General features: G+C 46.3%; 1 protein-coding gene across 9 annotated transcripts in view; it reads left to right on the forward strand.

Moving 5' to 3' along the window:
• The window catches only part of MAG (myelin associated glycoprotein), a 74,443-nt gene that overhangs the window by 31,354 nt on the left and 22,655 nt on the right, over positions 1-20,434 (forward strand). For 3 of the 9 annotated variants that reach the window (XM_081203533.1, XM_081203534.1, XM_081203532.1), the window contains 3 exons: positions 4,162-4,295; positions 7,450-7,548; positions 16,523-16,597. In XM_081203533.1, coding sequence (XP_081059659.1) covers positions 16,549-16,597 — 49 coding nt within the window. In that variant the 5' untranslated portion in view covers positions 4,162-4,295; positions 7,450-7,548; positions 16,523-16,548. The remainder of the gene's footprint in view (positions 1-4,161; positions 4,296-7,449; positions 7,549-16,522; positions 16,598-20,434) is intronic. The other 6 variants (XM_081203536.1, XM_081203537.1, XM_081203535.1 and 3 more) reach the window with 2 other exon arrangements.

Raw genomic sequence — 20,434 nt, forward strand, 5'->3', positions numbered from 1 at the left:
ACAAATGGCCATCCAACCTCTGCTTAAAAACCTCCAGGGAGCCCCAGCCTGCATGGCCGGTGGTCGGGGATGATGGAAGCTGTAATTCAGCAACATCTAGAGGGCCCTCGCTTCCCTGCTCAATTAGGGATTGCTGCTTCAGTTACTAGAAAGCAGAATACACCTCCCCTCCCCTCCCCCTCCCCTGCCACAAAAGCATAAATGGTGACTGTTGTTAAATCTCCCAACAACTTCGGCAATTTTCTTTAAACCGATTTTAATAAAGCAATTTTATAAAAACAACAATTTTATTAAAACAGAATAGGAAAAAGAGGTGTGCTTTTGACCTGCAGATCCAGAGCGCAGGCCTCTTTCCTTGTTTGTAACTCTCCAAATGTTGCTGGATTCCAGCTCCCATCATCCATGCACGTCTCCTATGCTGGCTGGGGCTGTTGGGACCTGGAGTCCGGCAGCATCTGAAGGGTCAATCGTTCTCCATCGCTAGATTATAGCAACACAAGGCAGCAGCTTTCCTAGTGGGGCAGAGCCACAGGAGTTGCCTCCCAGGGTCAGCATCCCTGCCGCTTACCACGAGCAGGGAGGTCCAAGGGGGCAGCAAGGTCAGAAGCATTGGTGGAGCCTACCTGGCACACCTGCCAGAAGACTATCCTTGCAGCTCCACCTCACTGTGCAAGCCACACCTGTAACCACCATTGCCAATGTCACAGTTCCACCACCAGGGGGCTTTCATCAGAACAGGGCCTTTTCTGTGGTTGCACCCTCAATATGAAATATAATTTGCGCCAATATTTGTCCGGGCATTTATGGGACGTTAGTCCACTGCTGCATATGGATGTACTGGAATTTTTATTCTTGGTTGTATTTGAGTTTTGCTTGCATTTAGAAAAATGGCCCTAAATTATCCATGTCCATTGATTTCTGTATATTTTATATACAGTGGTGCCTCGCAAGACGTTCTGCGAGTCTTTTCGTCTTGCGATGTTTTTCGTCTTGCGAAGCACGGTCCGTCGCAACTGCGCCTCTTCAAGCAGCTTTTTAAAAAAAGTGCAAGACGTTTTTGTCTTGCGAAGCAAGCCCATAGGGAAATTCGTCTAGCGAAGCAACGCAAAACCGAAAAACCCTTTCGTCTAGAGAGTTTTTCGTCTTGCGAGGCATTCGTCTTGCGGGGCACCACTGTATATTTTGACTCACTCTTATTTTGCCTGGATTATTGTTTCAATTTTTGTTTTAAATTATGTTGTAATACATCACAGGATCACCGGTGAGCAGACTTGGTTGAAAGTGCCCTAAACTGAATAAATAACTTTGCAATCTTGTGCCTATCTGCTTGGAAGTAAGTCCTACAGAGTTCACTCGGGGCAGAGGTGGGGAGCTTTGGGCCCTCTCAATGTTGCTGAACTACAACTCCCATCACCCCTCGTCATTGGCCATGCTGGCTGGGGCGGATGGGAGTTGGGAGTCCAACAGCATCTGTAGGACCACAGGTTAGTCACCTCTGACTTAGGGCTCGCTTGCAGCTTGCAACAGTGTGCAGAGCAGAAATAACAGGCGCTCTTGAGGAGCAATTGCATATGTTCTGAAACACGAGGATGGTGGGGCACGGGGAAGTCCTGCCAGCCCTCCCTAAAAAGCACCCCAAACCTTGTGGCAGGGAGTTGGGGAGGGTGGTGGAAGAAGGTTGGGTGAAACGTCATGTGTTCTAACTTATCTGCAGCACCACAAATTTGGCTGAGAATGTATCACGGCCAAAAGGAACGGAGGCGAGGAATTCTAAATAGATCCAGGCTCTGCTGGCCATTCCATCTCTCCAGCAAACCCAAACCCAAACAGCCAATGTGGCTATAGATTTACAGATAATTTCTGCAACAGGACGTCAGCTCCTTTCCTCCAGCTTCTCTGTAAACCAGCAAGATCCTTTCTCCTCCTCTCCGAGAGGGAAAGGCAGCCAAACTCTCCATCTTTTTAATCGCCTTTCCCAGCTAATCCCTCCTTCTTAAGCAGCCTCTTTCTCAAACCTCAAGAAACACGCGCACAGTCTTCCTGTCGTTTCCATGCCCGTGCCACCCGCCCACCCTGCTCTCTCAGCTCCTTTACATCCTGCGGGTGCCCTTGCGATAAGATCTCCCTGTGTTTGTAACCTGAGCAAGCGCTGGGAGCAGGCAGGAGCCGAAAGCACCAGGGCAGCACTGCCAAGGCCTTCTGCAGCCGCCCTGGCAGCAACCAGCTGATGGCTCAGCTGCCACAAGCCAAGTATTTTGCCAGATTTGCAGGCGGGCACGGGGAGAGATGAGAACAGGCTACTCTTGCTACTTCTGCTGGGAGCTGTACTAGGGTGGCCCTGTGTCCTGCATTGCAGGGTACGGTCCTTTCTTTGTGTTCTCTGTTTGAGGGCTTCTTTCAAAATGAAAAAGAACCCTAAGAAGGACATGAGGGCAACGCAATGCTTTTATCTGCTTCAACTGCACACATTTAAATGTCCGGTATGCGTCTGAATCCCTCCCCCAAAATAGTCTGGAGGTACCAACCACTTTTCCCACTATGGTGAGAAGCAGCATAATTCAATTTAAATGACAGGCTAGTAATAATTTTCTAAATTTGCATCTGTGCATATAAATCAGCACATGCAAATCAGCGTCCTATTTTTCGAGGCTGATATGTCAATACGCTAAGCCCACCCGAAGCTTAGCTGTACAGTGGTGCCTCGGGTTACATACGCTTCAGGTTACAGACTCCGCTAATCCAGAAATGGTGCTTCAGGTTAAGAACTTTGCTTCAGGATAAGAACAGAAATCGTGCTCCGGCGGCGTGGCAGCAGCAGGAGGCCCCATTAGCTAAAGTGGTGCTTCAGGTTAAGAACCACTCCGGAACGAATTAAGTACTTAACCCGAGGTACCACTGTACAGACTTTCAAGCCTAACAGGCAGGTGTGCATTACTCTGTAGCCAGTCACAAACCTTGCATTTCTACATCCCCGATCCTGGGCATGTTCTTAGACAAAGACCCCACTGTATTCCGTGGGGCTTACTCCCAAATAAGTGTGCTTAGGACTGGAGCCTTATATGTAAAACTTATTCCGTCTTGAGTTGCAACAGCTTTCTTAATGAAAACATTGGTCAGCTGAGAGCAGCCATTTTGATTTCCCACAGTGCCCAGGATTGATGTAACACCAGTGGCATTGTGGGAAATAAAAACGGAAGCTCCCAGGTGTCGTATTAAAGGGAGATGCAAGGCAGGAGTGAACCATGGCCCTGCCAGAAGGTGGGAAGCATGCCACAAGCAAGCACAGGGTGTACACTAGGAGTGAGGAAAGTGTGACGCAGAAGATGTTTCAGGACTGCAGCTTCCACCATCTCTGAGCAATGGCTATGCTGACTGGAGTCCAGCAACATAGAATCGTCGAGTTGAAGGATCCCAAGGATCACCTAGTCCAACCCCCTGAAATGCAAGATTCTCAGCTAAAGCAGATAGATAGAACTCTGTTCAAAAACTTCCAAGGAAGGAGAGTCCATAACTTCCCAAGGCAGCCCATTCCACTCTTGAACACCTCTTACTGAAATTTATTCCTGATTTTGAGTCGGAATCTCCTTTCTTGCAACTTGCAGCCATTGGATCGAGTCCTACCCTCCGGAGCAGGGGAAAACAAGCTTGCTCCATCTTCCATGTGACAGCACTTAAGATATTTGGAGGTGGCTATCATATCTCAGGGATGCTTTAGCTGAGATTCCTTCATTGCAGGGGGTTGGACTAGATGACCCTTAGGCCCCTTCCAACGCTACTATTCTATGTTTCTGTGATCTCCTCTCAGTCTCCTCTTTTCCAGGCTAAACATGTCCAGCTCCTTCAACTGTTCCTCATAAGGCTTGCTTTCCAGACCTTTGATCATCTTGGTTGCCCTCCTCTGCACAAGTTCCAGCTTGTCAACATCCAACTTAAATTGTGTCACCCAGAACTGGACACAGTATTCCAAGCGTGGTCTGACTAAGGCAGAATAGAGTGGCACTATTACTTCCCTTGATCTGGGCACTATACCTCTGGAGAGTGACAGGTTCCACAGCCCTGATGCGTTTGTGCACATAGAACCACACGTAGATCATTCTGTCGTGTTTGGATTATCCTGTCTCTTCCCTGTCCTGATGGGCCCTGCTCTGCTTCATTTCTAAGGTGGGTTGATGTAAAAAAGAACGGCCATCCCCTTTTAACTTCACGCTGGATAGAGAAGACCAGGAGAGAGAGGGCTTAGCAGCCGCAGAGTGTCGTGCAAGATTGACAGCCCCTCTTCAACACCACTATTAAAGGTACCACAGACTTTTATTTCTTTCACAGAAGAGTTAATCACAGAAGACCATAGAGTTGGAAGGGACCGTGAGGGTGCTGAAATGCAGGAATATTTCACCCAACACGGGGCTTGAACCCACAGCCCTGAAGTTAATAGTCTACCAACTGAGCTATCCCACTTTAGTCGTTTGCTTAAAAAAGAAAGAAAGAAAGAAGAAAGAATCTGGGGGCAGGGCTCAGACCTTAGGCGCACAGTCAGACCCACTTGTCCCTGTAGCCAAGTACTGTCTGCACTGACTGGCAGCAGCAATCCAGGGTTTCATGCTGCCAACCCTACCTGGAGATGCTGAGCCCTTTTGCAAGCAAAGCAGATGCTCTACCACTGAGCCATATTACCCGAAACTTTGCTACCGACTACCAACACTCCTCCACTTAATCCACTGGTGGAGTGCTTTGTGCAGCGCTGGCAAGAGAATGGCCCTCTGCACACCCTCAGAGGAGCTCCTCCTCTGCATTCTTGAATCCCATTGCATTCTAGAACCCCATTCTCCCCCCCCCACCTTGCCTGCTCATTTGCCCTTAACTATTTGAGGATTAAGTGTTACGGACCAGTGTCCAATGTCGGTGTCTCTGATTAAGTATCAGCTTCATCTGAGCTGCTGGGGATGGGAGGAGGAGAGGGGTTTGTGTGTGGATTGGATGCAGAGAGGAAAGTCCGGCATAAACAAATCAGCCCTCAGGAATGGCCAGAGGAAGGAGAGGGGTCTGCTGCTCTGCGGTGGACCGCTCTGAATTGGTGGTATTTGGGCACAAGAAAGGCCCTCCCTTAAAAAAAGGATAAGAGACCACCTCTCTCGCAAAGACAGGAGGTGAGCTGTGTGCAGGGAGAAGGTTTTGCTGTATGGCCTGGACGTTTCTGTTTCGGGGAGGAAGGAGAGGCGCAAAGGAGAGATGACAAGGGACAGTTGCCGGAGGGGAGTGTCAGAAACAAGAGGTGTATTGATAACTGCACAGGTGGCTTTTGTTGTGTGTTTGACGCAGGCCGCACCCAGCCAGGATCAAGCCCACTCTTATGCCTCCGTTTGCGACAGAGGCAGGCAAGTGGGTGTCACCATCAGCCAAGCAACAATAGGAGCCTGTGTGTTTTCTTCTGCTGCTTCTTTTGTTTTCTGCTCCCTGCTGCTTCCCAGCAGATCTTCGCCCGAGGCCGGTGCCACAGGCTGACATTGTGCGGGTTCTGGTGGGGAGGGGGAAATGGGTGAAAAGGGCCTGCACCACCCACTGTGCCACCAGGATGATCATATTGGTTGCTTCCATTTGGCAGCCATCTTGGTTTGGGATGTTCTGAGGACCTGGCGGTAGTTACAGCGTTCTCCAGCCTTCTTCAGTCTTCAGATGCTGCTGGACTTGTTGGAAGTGCAAAAGCAGTGATCATTTAGTTTGTAATGTAAGGGTTAATGTTAGTCAACTAGACAAGAGGATGGCAGGTGGAGATGTTGCTTAGCAACTGGGCAGAGTGGCATGATCTTCACTGAGGCAGCACATTCTCTGACTGGTTGTGTAGTTCTGAGGGAGTTTTCCTCTGTACATTTGGATGAATGTCTCCCTGCTATGTACAAAGGCTGAAGTAAGAAAGACAATGCTATGCTCTGGAAGCAGCAAAGGAGCACCTCTCCACTGCCTTGGCTGCCACAGGGTAGGCCCGATTAGGAGCCTGAACATGCGGTTGGCTCTGGGTCTGCCTGCCACCTGAACAGCAGTCCTGACGAGCCTTAGGGATGAGAGCCGTACGAGGTGGTGAGCCTGTTTATTTTGCAATCCTTCCTTTGGCCTTTTCTCCCCAGTCTCCAATCTGGGCATCGGTGTGAGGAGTCGTCCTCACTTTGGCAATGTCTGCTGGCTCAGCCCAGAATGCCTTGCTGATAAATCATTGAACTGGAGGTGTTGAGAAGCCCAGCAAGCTATTGCAGTATCTTGTGTCTATGAGTTATCATAGTATCTGGTGTCTGGGCACGTTAGACCTAGCAGGGATTTGAAATTGCAAGAATTGCCCTTTCCTTGATCACGGCGGCTGTGATCAGATTCCTTCAGCTTTCTTTTTTTAAGTATATTCAGATCACGACTGTACTCAAAGCCGCTGAAAGGGTTTTGTGCCTAGGAGCAGAAGGGAGTCCTGCCTTTTTGGCAATCATCCTCTTGCAATCAGATATGCTAAAGAGCCGTTTCCCTTCTCCAAGTCCTGCTCCTTATGAAGCCAAAACAGTACCACCCGCAAAGACACCCTCAGAAGAAGGAGATGTCAGCAGACTCAGGGAAACACCAATGTTTGCATAACCACACAAAAAAGAGTCAAATGTTGACTGAGCATGCTCAGTGGGTACAGATAGCTGAATTGTTGTCAGAGGCACAATGATTGCAAAAGAATCAAGTGGCTGGAACTCTGAATGGGAGCAAGTGGGCCTGACTTGCAAGTATATATTTCGTTTTTATCTCCAAGAAGCACAGTGTAGCATACATAGATCTTCTGTTTTTCCCCCCACCCCCTCCCCTGGTTGCTCCCACTTTTATCCTCACACAACATCTCTGTGAGGTGGGTTAACTAGGCAGTTTGAATCAAGGTCAACCCATGAATGTTGTAGCTGAGGGAGGGTTTCTCTCTCCTCGCCCTCCATGCTCTGAAATGTTTAGACTCCACCTGGGCTTTTGTGGAAGTTAAATCTGCCTTGCATATAGCAATGCTAGGATTTCACCTCTGCTTTGCATGAAGAAGCTCCTGGGTTCAATCCTCAGATCTCCAGGAAGTGATGGGAAAGACCCCTGCCTGGAACCCTGGACAGCTCCTGCTGCCAGTCAGTGTAGTCAATGTTGGGTTGGATGGTCCAGTGTGCAAAAAAGCATTTGTTACAGGAAAGAAGAAGCGGATTGGTCTACTGGCTGCTGGTGTCACAGCAACAGCCTACCTGTGCAACCGGGGAAACAAGCTGATTGGTCTGCTGGCTAGTGACTAGTGACCAATTGAGAGAGCCGTTTCCATCTTGCTAGGATGGAACATTTGACGGGTTTACATAGGTTTTAGGACTAGGGGTCTGAAAATCTCTTCAATTAATTTAGGGGGGGAATAGTTTGACGGAAATGTCAAAAGCCCTACTAACATGGCCATGTTTCTCTATTCAGTGCGGACAACCTGAAACTTGTTGGAAGCGAAGAACTGTAGCTCTGAAGGTCTTCTGCTTAGGTCCTCAGCTCCACTGCAGAACATCTGAACTCCCTTGAGTGAGTCATATTTTCTCACAGGCTTAAGATTTTCCGTCAGTACAAGGAGGGTGGGATGAAAACAATTTCAGCTATGATCCCTTTGTGAGTGTTCTTCTCTTGCATGTGTTACTGGTTGACATTTTATCTTTCCACACCATGCTGCTATGCTTGCAAATTCATTTGCTTTTCCTTTCTCATAAGTGAGGAGTGTGGGGGTGCTTCACCAACAACATCTCCTAAATTCAGCTCTCTGCTGTAGCTGTTGGTCTGGCCAGAGAGCTAGAAGCAACCCAGCGGCAGCTCCTTTGTCTTCTAAGATTGACAGATTTTAAAACAGGCCTTTGCTCCTCCTGGAACAATAAGGACTAGAAACTTAACACTTTCTAAAGTTGAAAAATGCAATTGCTTTCTGCATGGAACTTGAATGTGCCTGTTATGGAGCAACTTACTGGCTGATTTGGGTAGAAAATAAAATAAATCGTACTTTTCGATAACAACCATGCTGCCTATATTCCTGGCGACAGTTGGGTTTATAAGTGTAATTTCCCAAGAATCTATTAAATGCAGGTGCTTTTTGGCACATTGAGGATTAGTAATCAGTTGTTCCAGGCATAACATTTCATTTATTTTATTATTTCCTGGGACGACTGGCAACATTTCCTGAGACGACTCACAAGTGGGGGCGGAGGGGCGGATTATGCATATGATATTCTTGCTGAGTCTGCCTGGAAATACAGAGGACCCTTGTAGCAGTAATAAAGATTGAATGTAAATCAAAAGTCGTTAGATTCTGCACCAAGGAGAACCCATACCCTACAAGCAGAATTCCTGAGATTTTATGCCATAACTGTATTGTTATGCATTCCCTGAGCAATTAGATTTCTGTGAGCAGGGCTACCCGTGTGGAAATATGCAGAGGCAATACCTGGACATGACGAAAGAGTGTTATTAGCTCCCCCCCACACACACCCAAGGATGTGTTTCCATGGGAACTAAAATGTCTGACAATGACCAGGAATTGGTTGGAGACTCACCTGGAAGGCGGGTGGCTATTTTGGAAAACCCTAGTTAGCCAGTGATGATGTTGATGCCAATAATAATATAATATAATATAATATAATATAATATAATATAATATAATATAATATAATATAATATAATATAATATAATATAATATAATATAATATAATATAATATAATATAATATAATATAATATTTATGCATACCCCACCCATCTGATTGTGTTTCCCCAGCCTCTTTGGGCAGCTCCCAACAGAATACAGTCATACCTCATGTTACATCCACTTCATGTTACATTTTTTCAGATTACGTCCCGCAGCGACCCAGAAGGGTTACTTTCGGGTTTCGTCACTCGCGCATGCGCAGAAGCGCAAAATAACGTGCCGCCGAGGGTTGCGCTCTTTTCATGTTGCGAACAGGCCTTTGGAACAGATCCCATTCACAACCAGAGGTACCACGGTATTAAAAACACGATAAAACATAAAACGTCAAAAACTTCCCTAAACAGGGCTGCCTCCAGATGTCTTCTAAAAGCCAGATAGTTGTTCATTTCCTTGACATCTGATGGGAGGCCGTTCCACAGGGTGGGTGCCACTACCAAGAAGGCCCTCTGGAAGGAAGTCAAGACATGCATTCATTCATTCATTCATTCATTCATTCATTCATTCATTCATTCATTTATGCTGCCACCTATATACACCAGGGGTAGGGAAACAAAGGGCCGTATTCCCTCGTGGCGAACATCCCAGGGGCCATTTTCCCCTGGTGGGTGGGGCCAGAGGCAGAAGTGGGTGGAGCTTCCGGGGTGCGCTTCTTACCTTTGTACACAGACACCTCTTGCCCTCTAGGCAAGCCAAGAGTACACAGTACAAGGGCACCAGGCAAGGAACGCAGAAAGAGAGCGTGCAGCAAGATAGGTTGAGGGGTGTGGGCCTGGGGAGATGGGTGTGGCCTAAAAGAGCCCCTGGGGCCGCATAGAGAGTCCTGGAGGGCCACAATGGGACCCCAGGCCTGGTGTACATGGTGCTTTACAAAGAACAGGTCCCTGCCCCGAGGGGCTTACAATCTAGAACAGGCACAGGGAAACAGGAGAGGAAGGGGGCAAATGTAGTCAATGTTCCCTGTGAGGAGGAATCAATGGTTAGAAACCATTCTGGGAATTGTAGCTCTGGGAGGGGAATAGAGGGGCCTCCTAACAGCTCTCAGCACCCTTAACCAACTACAGTTCCTGGGATTCTCTGGGGGAAGCCATGGCCATGTCATGTGCTATCGCAGCGCTTGAAATGTGTAATGAATGTGGCCTATGAGGGAATGCAGCTACCCCACTTCAGAGTGAAAGGGCTTCCCCATCCCTGAGGCAGACCTAGGAGATGAGTTTGAGCTCTCTAAGCCTCTTAGGGTGCTGGCTGTCTCCCTCCAGATCTGCTCCAGCCTTAGTTGACTTTACGATACGATACGATACGATATAATAATCTTTATTGTCATTGTCCCATACAGAACAACAAAATTGAAAAAAATCTACATAAGACATTCAAAAACCAACAAGCCTTCTATCCCAGCTATTACAACCTGGTTAGCCGCCTAAAAACTCTCATACCCCATTTTAAAATACAATATACTCCCATAGAGAGTATGCACTGCATTTAAAACCAAAATCACGTTTGGATAGAAACTGTTTGCCTCTCTGCTGGACTGTTTCGATGACACCTTTCACCTTTTCTGCACGATACGTAAATCAATGCAAATGTTACAAAATGCCGGTGAACGTCCAGTGACCTCCTTCCGAAGGAAATCAAACCTGGGTAATCAAACCTGTGTCCCTGGAACATCTCGCTGCTCAGAGAAGTGGATCGTGCTTACCAGCATGTGGAAAATAACTGTGCAAATGGGTGGATCCAAACGAGTTGAACTTAAGTTCTCATTGAAACCAATGAGACCAGTTAGTCCCATGGATTTTAACAGGGAGAAAGCTCACCAGTTTAGGCTGCAGTCCTAACCCCAAGTATTTGGGAGTAAGCTGCACGGAATTCAGGCTGGTCTGCAGTTCCTTACCCAGAGCAATGTCAAAATGCAGAATGAATTGAGATCTGCTTTCTCTCTCTTTTTCTTGCAAGAATTTCAGTTCTGGTAGGCTGTGTGACAAAAAAAGACCATTCAGTGGGTGGGCTAATTAAAGCTGCCCCTGTCATGCTTCAGTTCCTGATTGGCTCACTGGCCGTTTGAGGGAAGAAGTGACAGGCAGAGTTGCCTACACATAATAACCGGTGTGGTGTAGTGGTTAGAGGGTTGGACTACGGCCAGGGTTCTCGTGCCCACTCTGCCATGAAGCTCACTGGGTGACCTTGAGCCAGTCCCTGTCTTTCTGCCTCACCTTCCTCACAGGATTGTTGTGAGGGTGAGATGGGGAGCAGGAGAACCATCAGGCATGCCACCTTGAGCTTCTTGAAGGAAAGGTGGCGTATTAATCAATCAATCAATGGCCAGTTGGTTATGGCATGGTGCTGACATTGCCAAGGTTGCAGGTTCGATCCCTGTAAGGGACAGTTGCATATTCCTGCATTGCAGAGGCTTGGACTAGATGACCCGCAGGGTCCCTTCCAATTCTATGGGAATACTCATACATAAGGCTTCCAGGTTGATGGACTAGATGGATTGGACAGTAAGGACTGACATGACCCGAGACCAGGAAGATGAGACGTTGGATGAAGATTGGAAGAAAAATTATAAAGAAAATTTTTTATTTAGGGAATTGGCTAAAAATTAATGAATATTAGGGAAAATGTTGGAATGAAACTATATGACTCTAGCAGAAATGATATCAGGAGTTATGTATATTTGAAAACTAAGATTTAAGCTTTAAGGTATTTTAGGGTAAGATAAGGTTAAATAAATTAAGGCAATTTGAATAACAGAATATGGGGAAAGATGGTAAGGATTTGCTGAGCTAATTATAAAGTTAAATTGTCAAGATAAATTTTTTAACAAAAATTGAGAAAGATGGAAAGAAATTGCTGAAATAATTAATTAAACTAGAATACAAAAAGGGAGGTGTGAGGAGGTCAATGAAACAAGCAAATGGAAGCTTTAGATATGTAATTTGGGATCTATGTTGTTTTCTTTGTTCTTGTGTTTTCCATTTTTCTTTTTTTGTTGTTGTTGTATTGTTGTTTCTTTTTTTTCCTTCTATGTATTACAGTGTTGTTTTTAATTTTTCTTTTTTCTTTATCACTTTGAAACTACTAATAAATATTATTTAAAAAAAACACAATTCTATGGGAATAATCTCCAAATGAATCCAAACTTTAATGTCTAAAAACCCTGGTAGAGGACAAGGATCCTGAGATCACGTTAAGGGTAGCCAAATTCTGTGTGATTGCCATAAAACCTAAGGAACAAGCTGTGCCATCATAATGATTAAGGTTTTAAATGATAATTTTAGGTTATATGTTAGTAACTAAGTTTTAATTTATATATATTTTTTAACTGTTGCTATATCTGTATTGTCCCTCTTATACCTAATTGCAAATTCAAATGTATCCCTATCGTGTTTTATTACTTCCTTGATATTGTATGTTGGCTGGAACTGGTCTGTGACCGGAATAATAAAATTCAACTAATTCTATGGGAATATTTCCCAGCTACCTCTGGGTCAACGACCCTGTATCGATGATCTGCTCTCTGGAAATGTAGATTGCAATCATAAGCTCTGATAGCTTGCAAACCCAAAAAAGCTAGCAGGGCTTGGCTTGGGCAACCTAGTATTTGCCACTGACCATTGTTTGAATAGCTACATGCAGAAATTCAACTGGTAAAGCTTTCTCCCTACCATTTCAGTGGAACAGGCGAGAGGTAGCAGACTCTCCTTCCTCGGAGGTTTTTAACAGAGGTTGTATGTCCATCCGTCACGGCGGATGCTTTAGCTGAGATTCCTGCACTGCAGGGGGTTGGGCTAGATGACCCTTGGGGTCCCTTTCCAACTCGTAAGTTTCTATGATTCTATTTCACCAGCTGCATGCTGAGAAAAGCTTCACTGCTGGATTTCTGCCTGTCACACAGGAGCTAGAAGCCCAAAGTTGGTGTGTTCAATACAGGCCTGCTGTAACCAAAATACATTTGATGCCTCTGTTTAGACACCACAGAAACGTGCAGGAGCAAAACATATAAAGTGTCTCTGCCCTCTGCTGGAACGTCAGAGCAAAGCAAGCAGGGGGACTGATTTATTTATTTACTCATCTTCTAAAGCATTTTTAATCCCATTCTTCAGCCAAAAAAATGGTACCAGGGTGCCTTTTATTTAGCCATTATATTTTAAGTGTTTGCACCCAACCGTTACATGGTGTTGGGGCTTTATAATAAATAGAAGAATAAGTACTCCCAGCTATGTACAATAAAACAGCAATTGTTCCTCTTGTTATCATTGCTCAGCCTGTGCGTGCAGTTCCCTTTGGTAACCAAAGCAGCACCCATCCATGCGCAAGAAGGAAGTTTCAGCAGGGCTTGGGGAACCTCGAGGTTTGCAGAAGGACAATATAGGATCCAGAGCAGCCTAATAAGGCTTGTATCTGTTCAGTGCCCGTGCAATAAGGAAAATTGGGGGTGGAGTCTTGTTGTGGCTTTAAATTGTTAGCTCCCTTCGGTTTCTTCTGAGAAAAATTAGGCAGATTGTACATTTTTTAAAAGATAAAAATAGATAAACCATAAGAAGGAACACTCCACACTCCAACATTTTTGCTACAGGTCCCATTTGTTGCAATCCAAAACAGCAGATGGCAGAATAGCATAGAAGCTGGAGATAAAAAGTCACAATTAAAATGCCTGGAAAAAATTTAAAAAAAGATATTTGCGTGCGTGCTCAGCGTCCACAGCCAACATCGGACATTTGCACAGGTTGGTTCTCAGCCTTCCTTTGCCATCACCACTGTCATTTGAGACCAGGTAGCAGCCTGACCGCAAGCCCAGTTCTGGTCAAGGGTGATGGGACTTGCAGTCCAACTATATCTGGAGAGTCATGGCTTCCTTACCCCTGGCCTACACATTAGTGGAAGGCCACCCTGAACGGTCCAAAGTGTGTCACACGTGGCACGTTAAATTCTTCAAGCAACGTAAACCCCCAAATATCTGAAAGACCATCTCCTTCCATACACCCCTCTCAGGTACAGTGGTGCCTCGCAAGACGAAATTAATCCGTTCCGCGAGTATCTTCGTCTAGCGGGTTATTCGTCTTGCGAAGCAACCCGATTAGCGGATTAGCGCTATTAACGGTTTAGCGGCTATTAAAGGCTTAGCGGCTTAGCTGCTAAAAGGCTATTAAAGGCTTAGCAGCTTAGAAAAAAGGGGGGAGTGAAAAAAAATCTCAAGACTCACAAGACATTTTCGCCTTGCGAAGCAAGCCCATAGGGAAATTCGTCCTGCGAAGCGCATTGAAAAACGGAAAACCCTTTCGTCTAGCGGGTTTTCTGTCTTGCAAGGCATTCGTCTTGCGGGGCACCACTGTATTAAGATTGACAGACGGGAGCCCTCTTGGTTGATCCGCCACCCTTAGAAGTGGTAGCCTGGGAGAGGGGATTCTCTCAGCAGCCCCTGAGCTGTGGGATTCCCTCCCCACAGAGATGTGCCTGGCTCTTTCACTGCATGGCTTCTGTCAAATGCTAAAAGCCCTGGCCTTTAACCCCTGACAGATGTGTGTCTGGTTGCATGTGTGTTCACCCTAGAACCACAAAGGTAAAGGGACCCCTGACCATTAGGTCCAGTCGTGACCGACTCTGGGGTTGCAGTGCTCATCTCGCTTTACTGGCTGAGGGATCCGGCGTACAGCTTCCGGGTCATGTGGCCAGCATGACTAAGCCGTTTCTAGCGAACCAGAGCAGTGCACGGAAACGCCGTTTACCTTCCCGTCGGAGCGGTACCTATTTATCTACTTGCACTTTGACGTGCTTTCGAACTGCTAGGTTGGCAGGAGCAGGGACAGAGCAACGGGAACAAACAATGAATACCCTTCTCCGCAAGAGTGCTACATCTTGCCAAACAAATTGTTTTTAAGATGCAAACCATTCCCCCTGTTAAATAAAAATATCGTTGCATAAATCCCGGTGGGAAGGAGGTGGTCTCTATCTGTTTTCTTTTTTTTAGCTCATATGAAGTAAAACTGAACCAAGTTGCAGAAAATCTGCCTGGCTTTTTGCGGGTTTTTCGTTTGTGTAACCTCTCTGCCAGGTTTCCTGTGCAAATTAGGCTTGAAAGCTGTATACACCATAAATCTATAAAGATCTCCGAAAACTATTTGTAATTGTTTTCATGTGTGAGTGGGGTGGGTGGGTGTTTAGGATCAGGTTAGCCATATTGATTTGTATGCTGTTGGTGGATACAGTGGTGCCTCGCAAGACGAAATTAATCCATTCCGCGAGTATCTTCGTCTAGCGGTTTTTTCGTCATGTGAAGCAACCCTATTAGCGGTTTAGCGGATTAGCGCTATTAGCGGTTTAGCAGCTATTAAAGGCTTAGCGGCTTAGCTGCTAAAAGGCTATTAAAGGCTTAGCGGCTTAAAAAGGGGGGGAGAAGCGGAAAAAAATCTCAAGACTCGCAAGACATTTTCATCTTGCGAAGCAAGCCCATAGGGAAATTCGTCCTGCGAAGCGCATTGAAAAACGGAAAACCCTTTCGTCTAGCGGGTTTTCCGTCTTGCGAGGCATTTGTCTTGCGGGGCACCACTGTATTTGTCATTGTCTTGTTGGGCTGTGTATGTGATAAAGGGGAGCCATACCGGGGTGAAGGCGTCTTCTTCTATTTGTCCCCTTGTCAGTTTCAGTTTATTGGTTAATTTTTCTAGTAAGGCTGTTTCCCATACTATTTGGTACCATTGGTCCATGCTTATTCCTGACAGGTCTCTCCAGTGTCTGGTTATGATGTTTCTAGCTGCTTTCCCCCATTCTTCCTAATGTCTCAACAAATAAAACCAATTTGTAATAAAAAAATAAAATAAAAATGTTACATGGAAGAAAAAAATACAAGAGAGAGACATGGCACATACCTTTGTAAATCAAGAAAATCTTTAATAAAAATACATTTTTAAAAAACTATTTGTAATTGTTTTGATTGACATTGTTGTAACCTGGAATCTTATGGTGAATGGCAACTTCACAACGATGGTGATGATGGTGTTAATCTCTGCTGGTTGCTGCTGCAGGGTTCCCGTTGCCATTTTAGCTGTGTATTTTTTTTCCTTTCTTTGTTTGTATTATTGATTATTGCTGTGATTTCTTTTGTTGTTCAATTCCTTATCTCTACTCTGGAATGTTCTGCTTTGCTTTGTGGTGGTTGATTGGTTTTCGTTTGTTGCTGGAGTGCTTTCCTGTTTTACTGAAATGGTGATGTCGAATTGGCTTTTATCTTGTACACCACCCAGGGAACAGAGGGGATGGCCATAGATGCTGGTGCAGATGGGGCTACTACACCTTTAACAACTTGCCATTCAAGCTGCACTACTATTAAAGGTGCAGAAGCCCACTTTTGCAGCCGGCCATGGCGCTGTGGGTTAAACCACAGAGCCTAGGGCTTGCCGATCAGAAGGTCGGCGGTTCGAATCCCTGCGACAGGGAGCCGCGACAGGATGAGCTCCCATTGCTCGGTCCCAGCTCCTGCCAACTTAGCAGTTCGAAAGCACGTCAAAGTGCAAGTAGATAAATAGGTACCGCTCCGGCAGGAAGGTAAACGGCATTTCCGTGCGCTGCTCTGGTTCGCCAGAAGCGGCTTAGTCATGCTGGCCACATGACCCGGAAGCTGTACGCCGGCTCCCTCGGCCAATAAAGCGAGATGAGCGCCACAACCCCAGAGTCAGCCACGACTGGACCTAATGGTCAGGGGTCCCTTTACCTTACTCTAGGTAAAGGGGCCGAATATATAAAAATTACAGAAAGCCCAAGCAGTTGTTCTTATGCCATTGATTTAAACCTGCTTCTTCTTCTTTTCCTTAGACCAACCATTGCAAAGTAATAACAGCATGAAGTGCTTCTACAAAACTCTCCTCGTCTCCTGGGTCCTGTTTGAAGGTATGTCTCAGAGGCAGGGTGCAATCTCGCCTCTGATGTTCTCACAGCCTGCAAAGCTGTGACCCACCAATCCCAAATGCAGACCCACCAGAAGTGTAAGGATGTATGGAGACCCTCCAGAGGCATGCTAGACAAAGGGTGAGGAACCAAGGGTCCAAGGGCCAAATAAAGCTTCCAGGTCTTTCCATCTGGTCCTCAAGACTCTCCCTAGGCCACACCAGTTCCCATGACACACCCCTCAGTGGCCCTTCTCACCCCAAGCCCCACAAGCCACCCTTTGAGGCAGTGATGGCCACCAGCTTGGATTAGGCAAATTCATGGAGGATAAGACTAGCTATTGTGACCCTAATGGCTATGTTCTGCCATCACTGTTGGAGACAGTAACACCCTCAACACCAGTTGCTGGGAATCACAGGTGGGGAGAGCACCCTTGTGCTCAGATCCTGCATCCGAGCAGCCACTGTGGGAACAGGATGCTGGACTAGATTGGCCATTAATCTGATCCAGTACTTATGTTCTTCCTAGGGGCTGCACCCTTGCCTGCTCAGCTTACAAAGCCCCATTCCTCTTCCCAGCAGATGCAGCCACCAAGCTTGCTTTTCACCTTCTTCTGTTCTGCAGCTCCGGTTTGCACCCGTTCATCCCTGTGTCCATGCCTTCACCTGCTCTTTTTGTGGAACACCCCCTGCACACAAACCACACCCCTGGTAACATCCTGCATGTTCATCCGTCCCGTCCCCCCAATGAACTGCAACTACCAAGCATCCTTTAGATCAGCCTTTCTCAACTTGGTGGGTCCCCAGATGTTGTTGAACTACAACTCCCATCATCCCTAGCTAGCAAGGCCAGAGCTCAGGGATGATGGGAGTTGTAGTCTAACAACATCTGGGGACCCACAGGTTGAGAACCACTGCTTTAGACCATGGGTAGGCAAACTAAGGCCCGGGGGCCGGATCTGGCCCAATCGCCTTCTCAATCCAGCCCGCAGACGGTCCGGGAATCAGTGTGTTTTTACATGAGTAGAATGTGTCATTTTATTGAAAATGCATCTCTGGGTTATTTGTGGGGCATAGGAATTCATTCATTTTTTTTCTCTTCAAAATATAGTCTGCCCCCCCCCACAAGGTCTGAGGGACAATGGACTGGCCCCCTGCAGAAAAAGTTTGCTGAATCCTGCTTTAGACCTTCTGCCCACTTATGAAGCTACCATCCTCTCTTCAGACCCTTTCACATCCCTGCTTTCATCTTCAATCCCGTTCCCATGCCTCCTACTCCCAGCCTTTCATCATCCCCTTTGCACTCCTCATTTTCACTTCCATTCCTCGTTTTCCTCCTCCTGCTTACTTTTCTCAACTCTCCTTTGCACACAGATCACCCCTGGGCCTGCTGTCATCTATTCTGCAACCGCCTCTGTGCCCACACAACCCATTCTAATATATGTTGCTGTAACTGTAGCCTGCCAGTTAGTTTCTTCAGTTGGAGAAGGTTGAGTTCAGTTGATGGATGCTGTATGTGCATGTAGGGGTGTTTGCTTGCTAATAAAACATTTCTTCTAAATTGCTACGTTGAATCTGGAACTTCATGTTGAAGACAACACATGGTACCAGGAGTGAAATACATTGTGTGAAGGTACTATGGAATATTTGAAGGCCCCACCTCCTTTATTTCTCTGACATTAGACAATTGAGGAATGGAAGAGAGAGAAGCTTGAAACAATCTATTTTTTTCCTTCCTTTTAGCTTCCTTCTCATTGTACTCAAACAACAGAAGAGGTTTGAGTAAAGCAGGGATGGCGAGACACAGGAGAGTTGTTTTCTTAAACAAAGAAAGGAAGAAACCAGTTTTAACAAAGATAAAACAGCAGAGATGGGTGCAACAGAGAGGCTAACACAGAAAAAGCTAACACATAAAAGCTAACACATCAGAGACTTTCCCTTCTCACTTTACTCAAACCTTGTTTAAACCCAGGATTGTGATGTGGCACTGCAAATCCTCCATTGCAGGCTGCATGATAATAGCCTTACACACACACACACACACACACACACACACACACACACACACAAATACATAGAGGCAGATATTCTTAATGTGTCCTGGAACTGTGATATTGCCTCTTACTTGCCTAGACAGAGAGGTATGGATTTTGCAAGGCACATGGCTTGTATGCAGCCTACTGTATTACATGTATTGCTCTGCCCATTTTTTGGCCTCCTAACGCTGGCATATGGAATGTGGCTCCAGGACTGAAAAATATTCCCCACTCCTGTGCTAAACCTTCTGTGTTTTGTTGCTCCATCATTGCATTGTACACAGCTGATGCACTCGTTTGGCAGAGGCTCTCCTGTTGCAAGCAGCGGCTTCAGCAGCACAGGGGATCTGACCCAAAGCAAAAGTCCAGATTCAGGCAGCCAGACCAAGGCGAGGCAAAGCAGAGCAAAGTTTAGTTCATCCTTTTCCAACCTGGTGCCTTCCAGCTAAAGTTCCCATCAGTCGCAGTTAGAACAACCAGCGATCAGGGATCATGGGTGGTGCAGTCGTTCAATGCATTTGGAAAGTACCAACCTAGGGAAGGTCCTAGTGAGATGAGGCGAGTGCCAATATTCCGTGGTACCTTGGACAGCTCCATGCAAGGCTTAAGCTGAACAGCCCAGCTCAAATGTTGTTTCAGCACCAGCCAACCTCAGACTGAGCCTTAAATGATGATGATGATGATTAAGAAGAAGAAGAAGAAGAAGAAGATGATGATGATGATAATTTATTATTATTTATACCCCGCCCATCTGGCTGGGTTTCTCCAGCCACTCTAGGCGGCTCCCAACAGAATATTAAAAACACAATAAAACATCAAACATTAAAAACTTCCCTAAACAGGGCTGCCTTCAGATGTCTTCTAAAAGTCAGATAGTAGTTTATTTCCTTGACATCTGATGGGAGGGCGTTCCACAAGGCAGGTGCCACTACTGAGAAGGCCCTCTGCCTGGTTCCCTATAACCTCACTTCTCGCAGTGAGGGAACTGCCAGAAGGCCCTCAGAGGTGGACGTCAGTGTCCTAAGTAGCTGCATCTGCCTTCAGCCAGGAGAGCAGCCTCAGTTAAAAATCCCCAGGCTGCTTTAACAGGCATTGGCTCTGATGAAGCAGGAGGAGACTGTGGTCCCACTAGGGCTTCTGAGTGGAGGTCAGAGGTGGGGCAACACAATCTCCTTGGGTGCTCATATTATGAGCTCCTCAAGTGCCCATGCTACTGAGTTAGTATGAGCATCCAGGGCTTGTTCAGAGGGCAGCTTCTTCTCTCTCCCTGAATCCCTGCCCTTATTCAACCCTGAGACCATCACAGAGACTGGATCATAACCAGTACACACCTACTCCAGATTGTGTACAGTGATTGAAGGTCCTGGCTCACCTACCTTATGTGACAGCCCCCTCAGTTACCCTGTTTAGAAGTCTACTGAGGAGCAACTGCGTTATTTGACTAAGTTGGAAGAAATCCAGCAGGGAGCTTGTTGGTTTCCTTATAGGCCCTTTTCCTTTCTCCCCCTCACTCCAACATTGTGTAGGTAGATCCAGACAGATCTTTGCCGAGTGATGGAATTAATTTTCACCTTTTTTTTGTTCTTTTGGCCATTACCCATAGCCTCGTTTGCTATGAAAATCAAAGGAAGCTGTGTTGATCCAGGAAAAGGGGGGGGGAGGAAAATCAAAATTCCCACAGTTGGACATTGAATGCCTTTATAGGACCAGTCAAAACACCACACAGTAACAAGCACAGGCTTTCAAGTTCTCCAAAACTCTCCATTGGGCTGGATGTTATATACAGCAGGAGGGAAGAGGGAAAG

The sequence above is a fragment of the Podarcis bocagei genome, assembly GCF_964188305.1.
Source record: "Podarcis bocagei genome assembly, chromosome: 7".
Classification (NCBI taxonomy): Eukaryota; Metazoa; Chordata; class Lepidosauria; order Squamata; family Lacertidae; genus Podarcis; species Podarcis bocagei.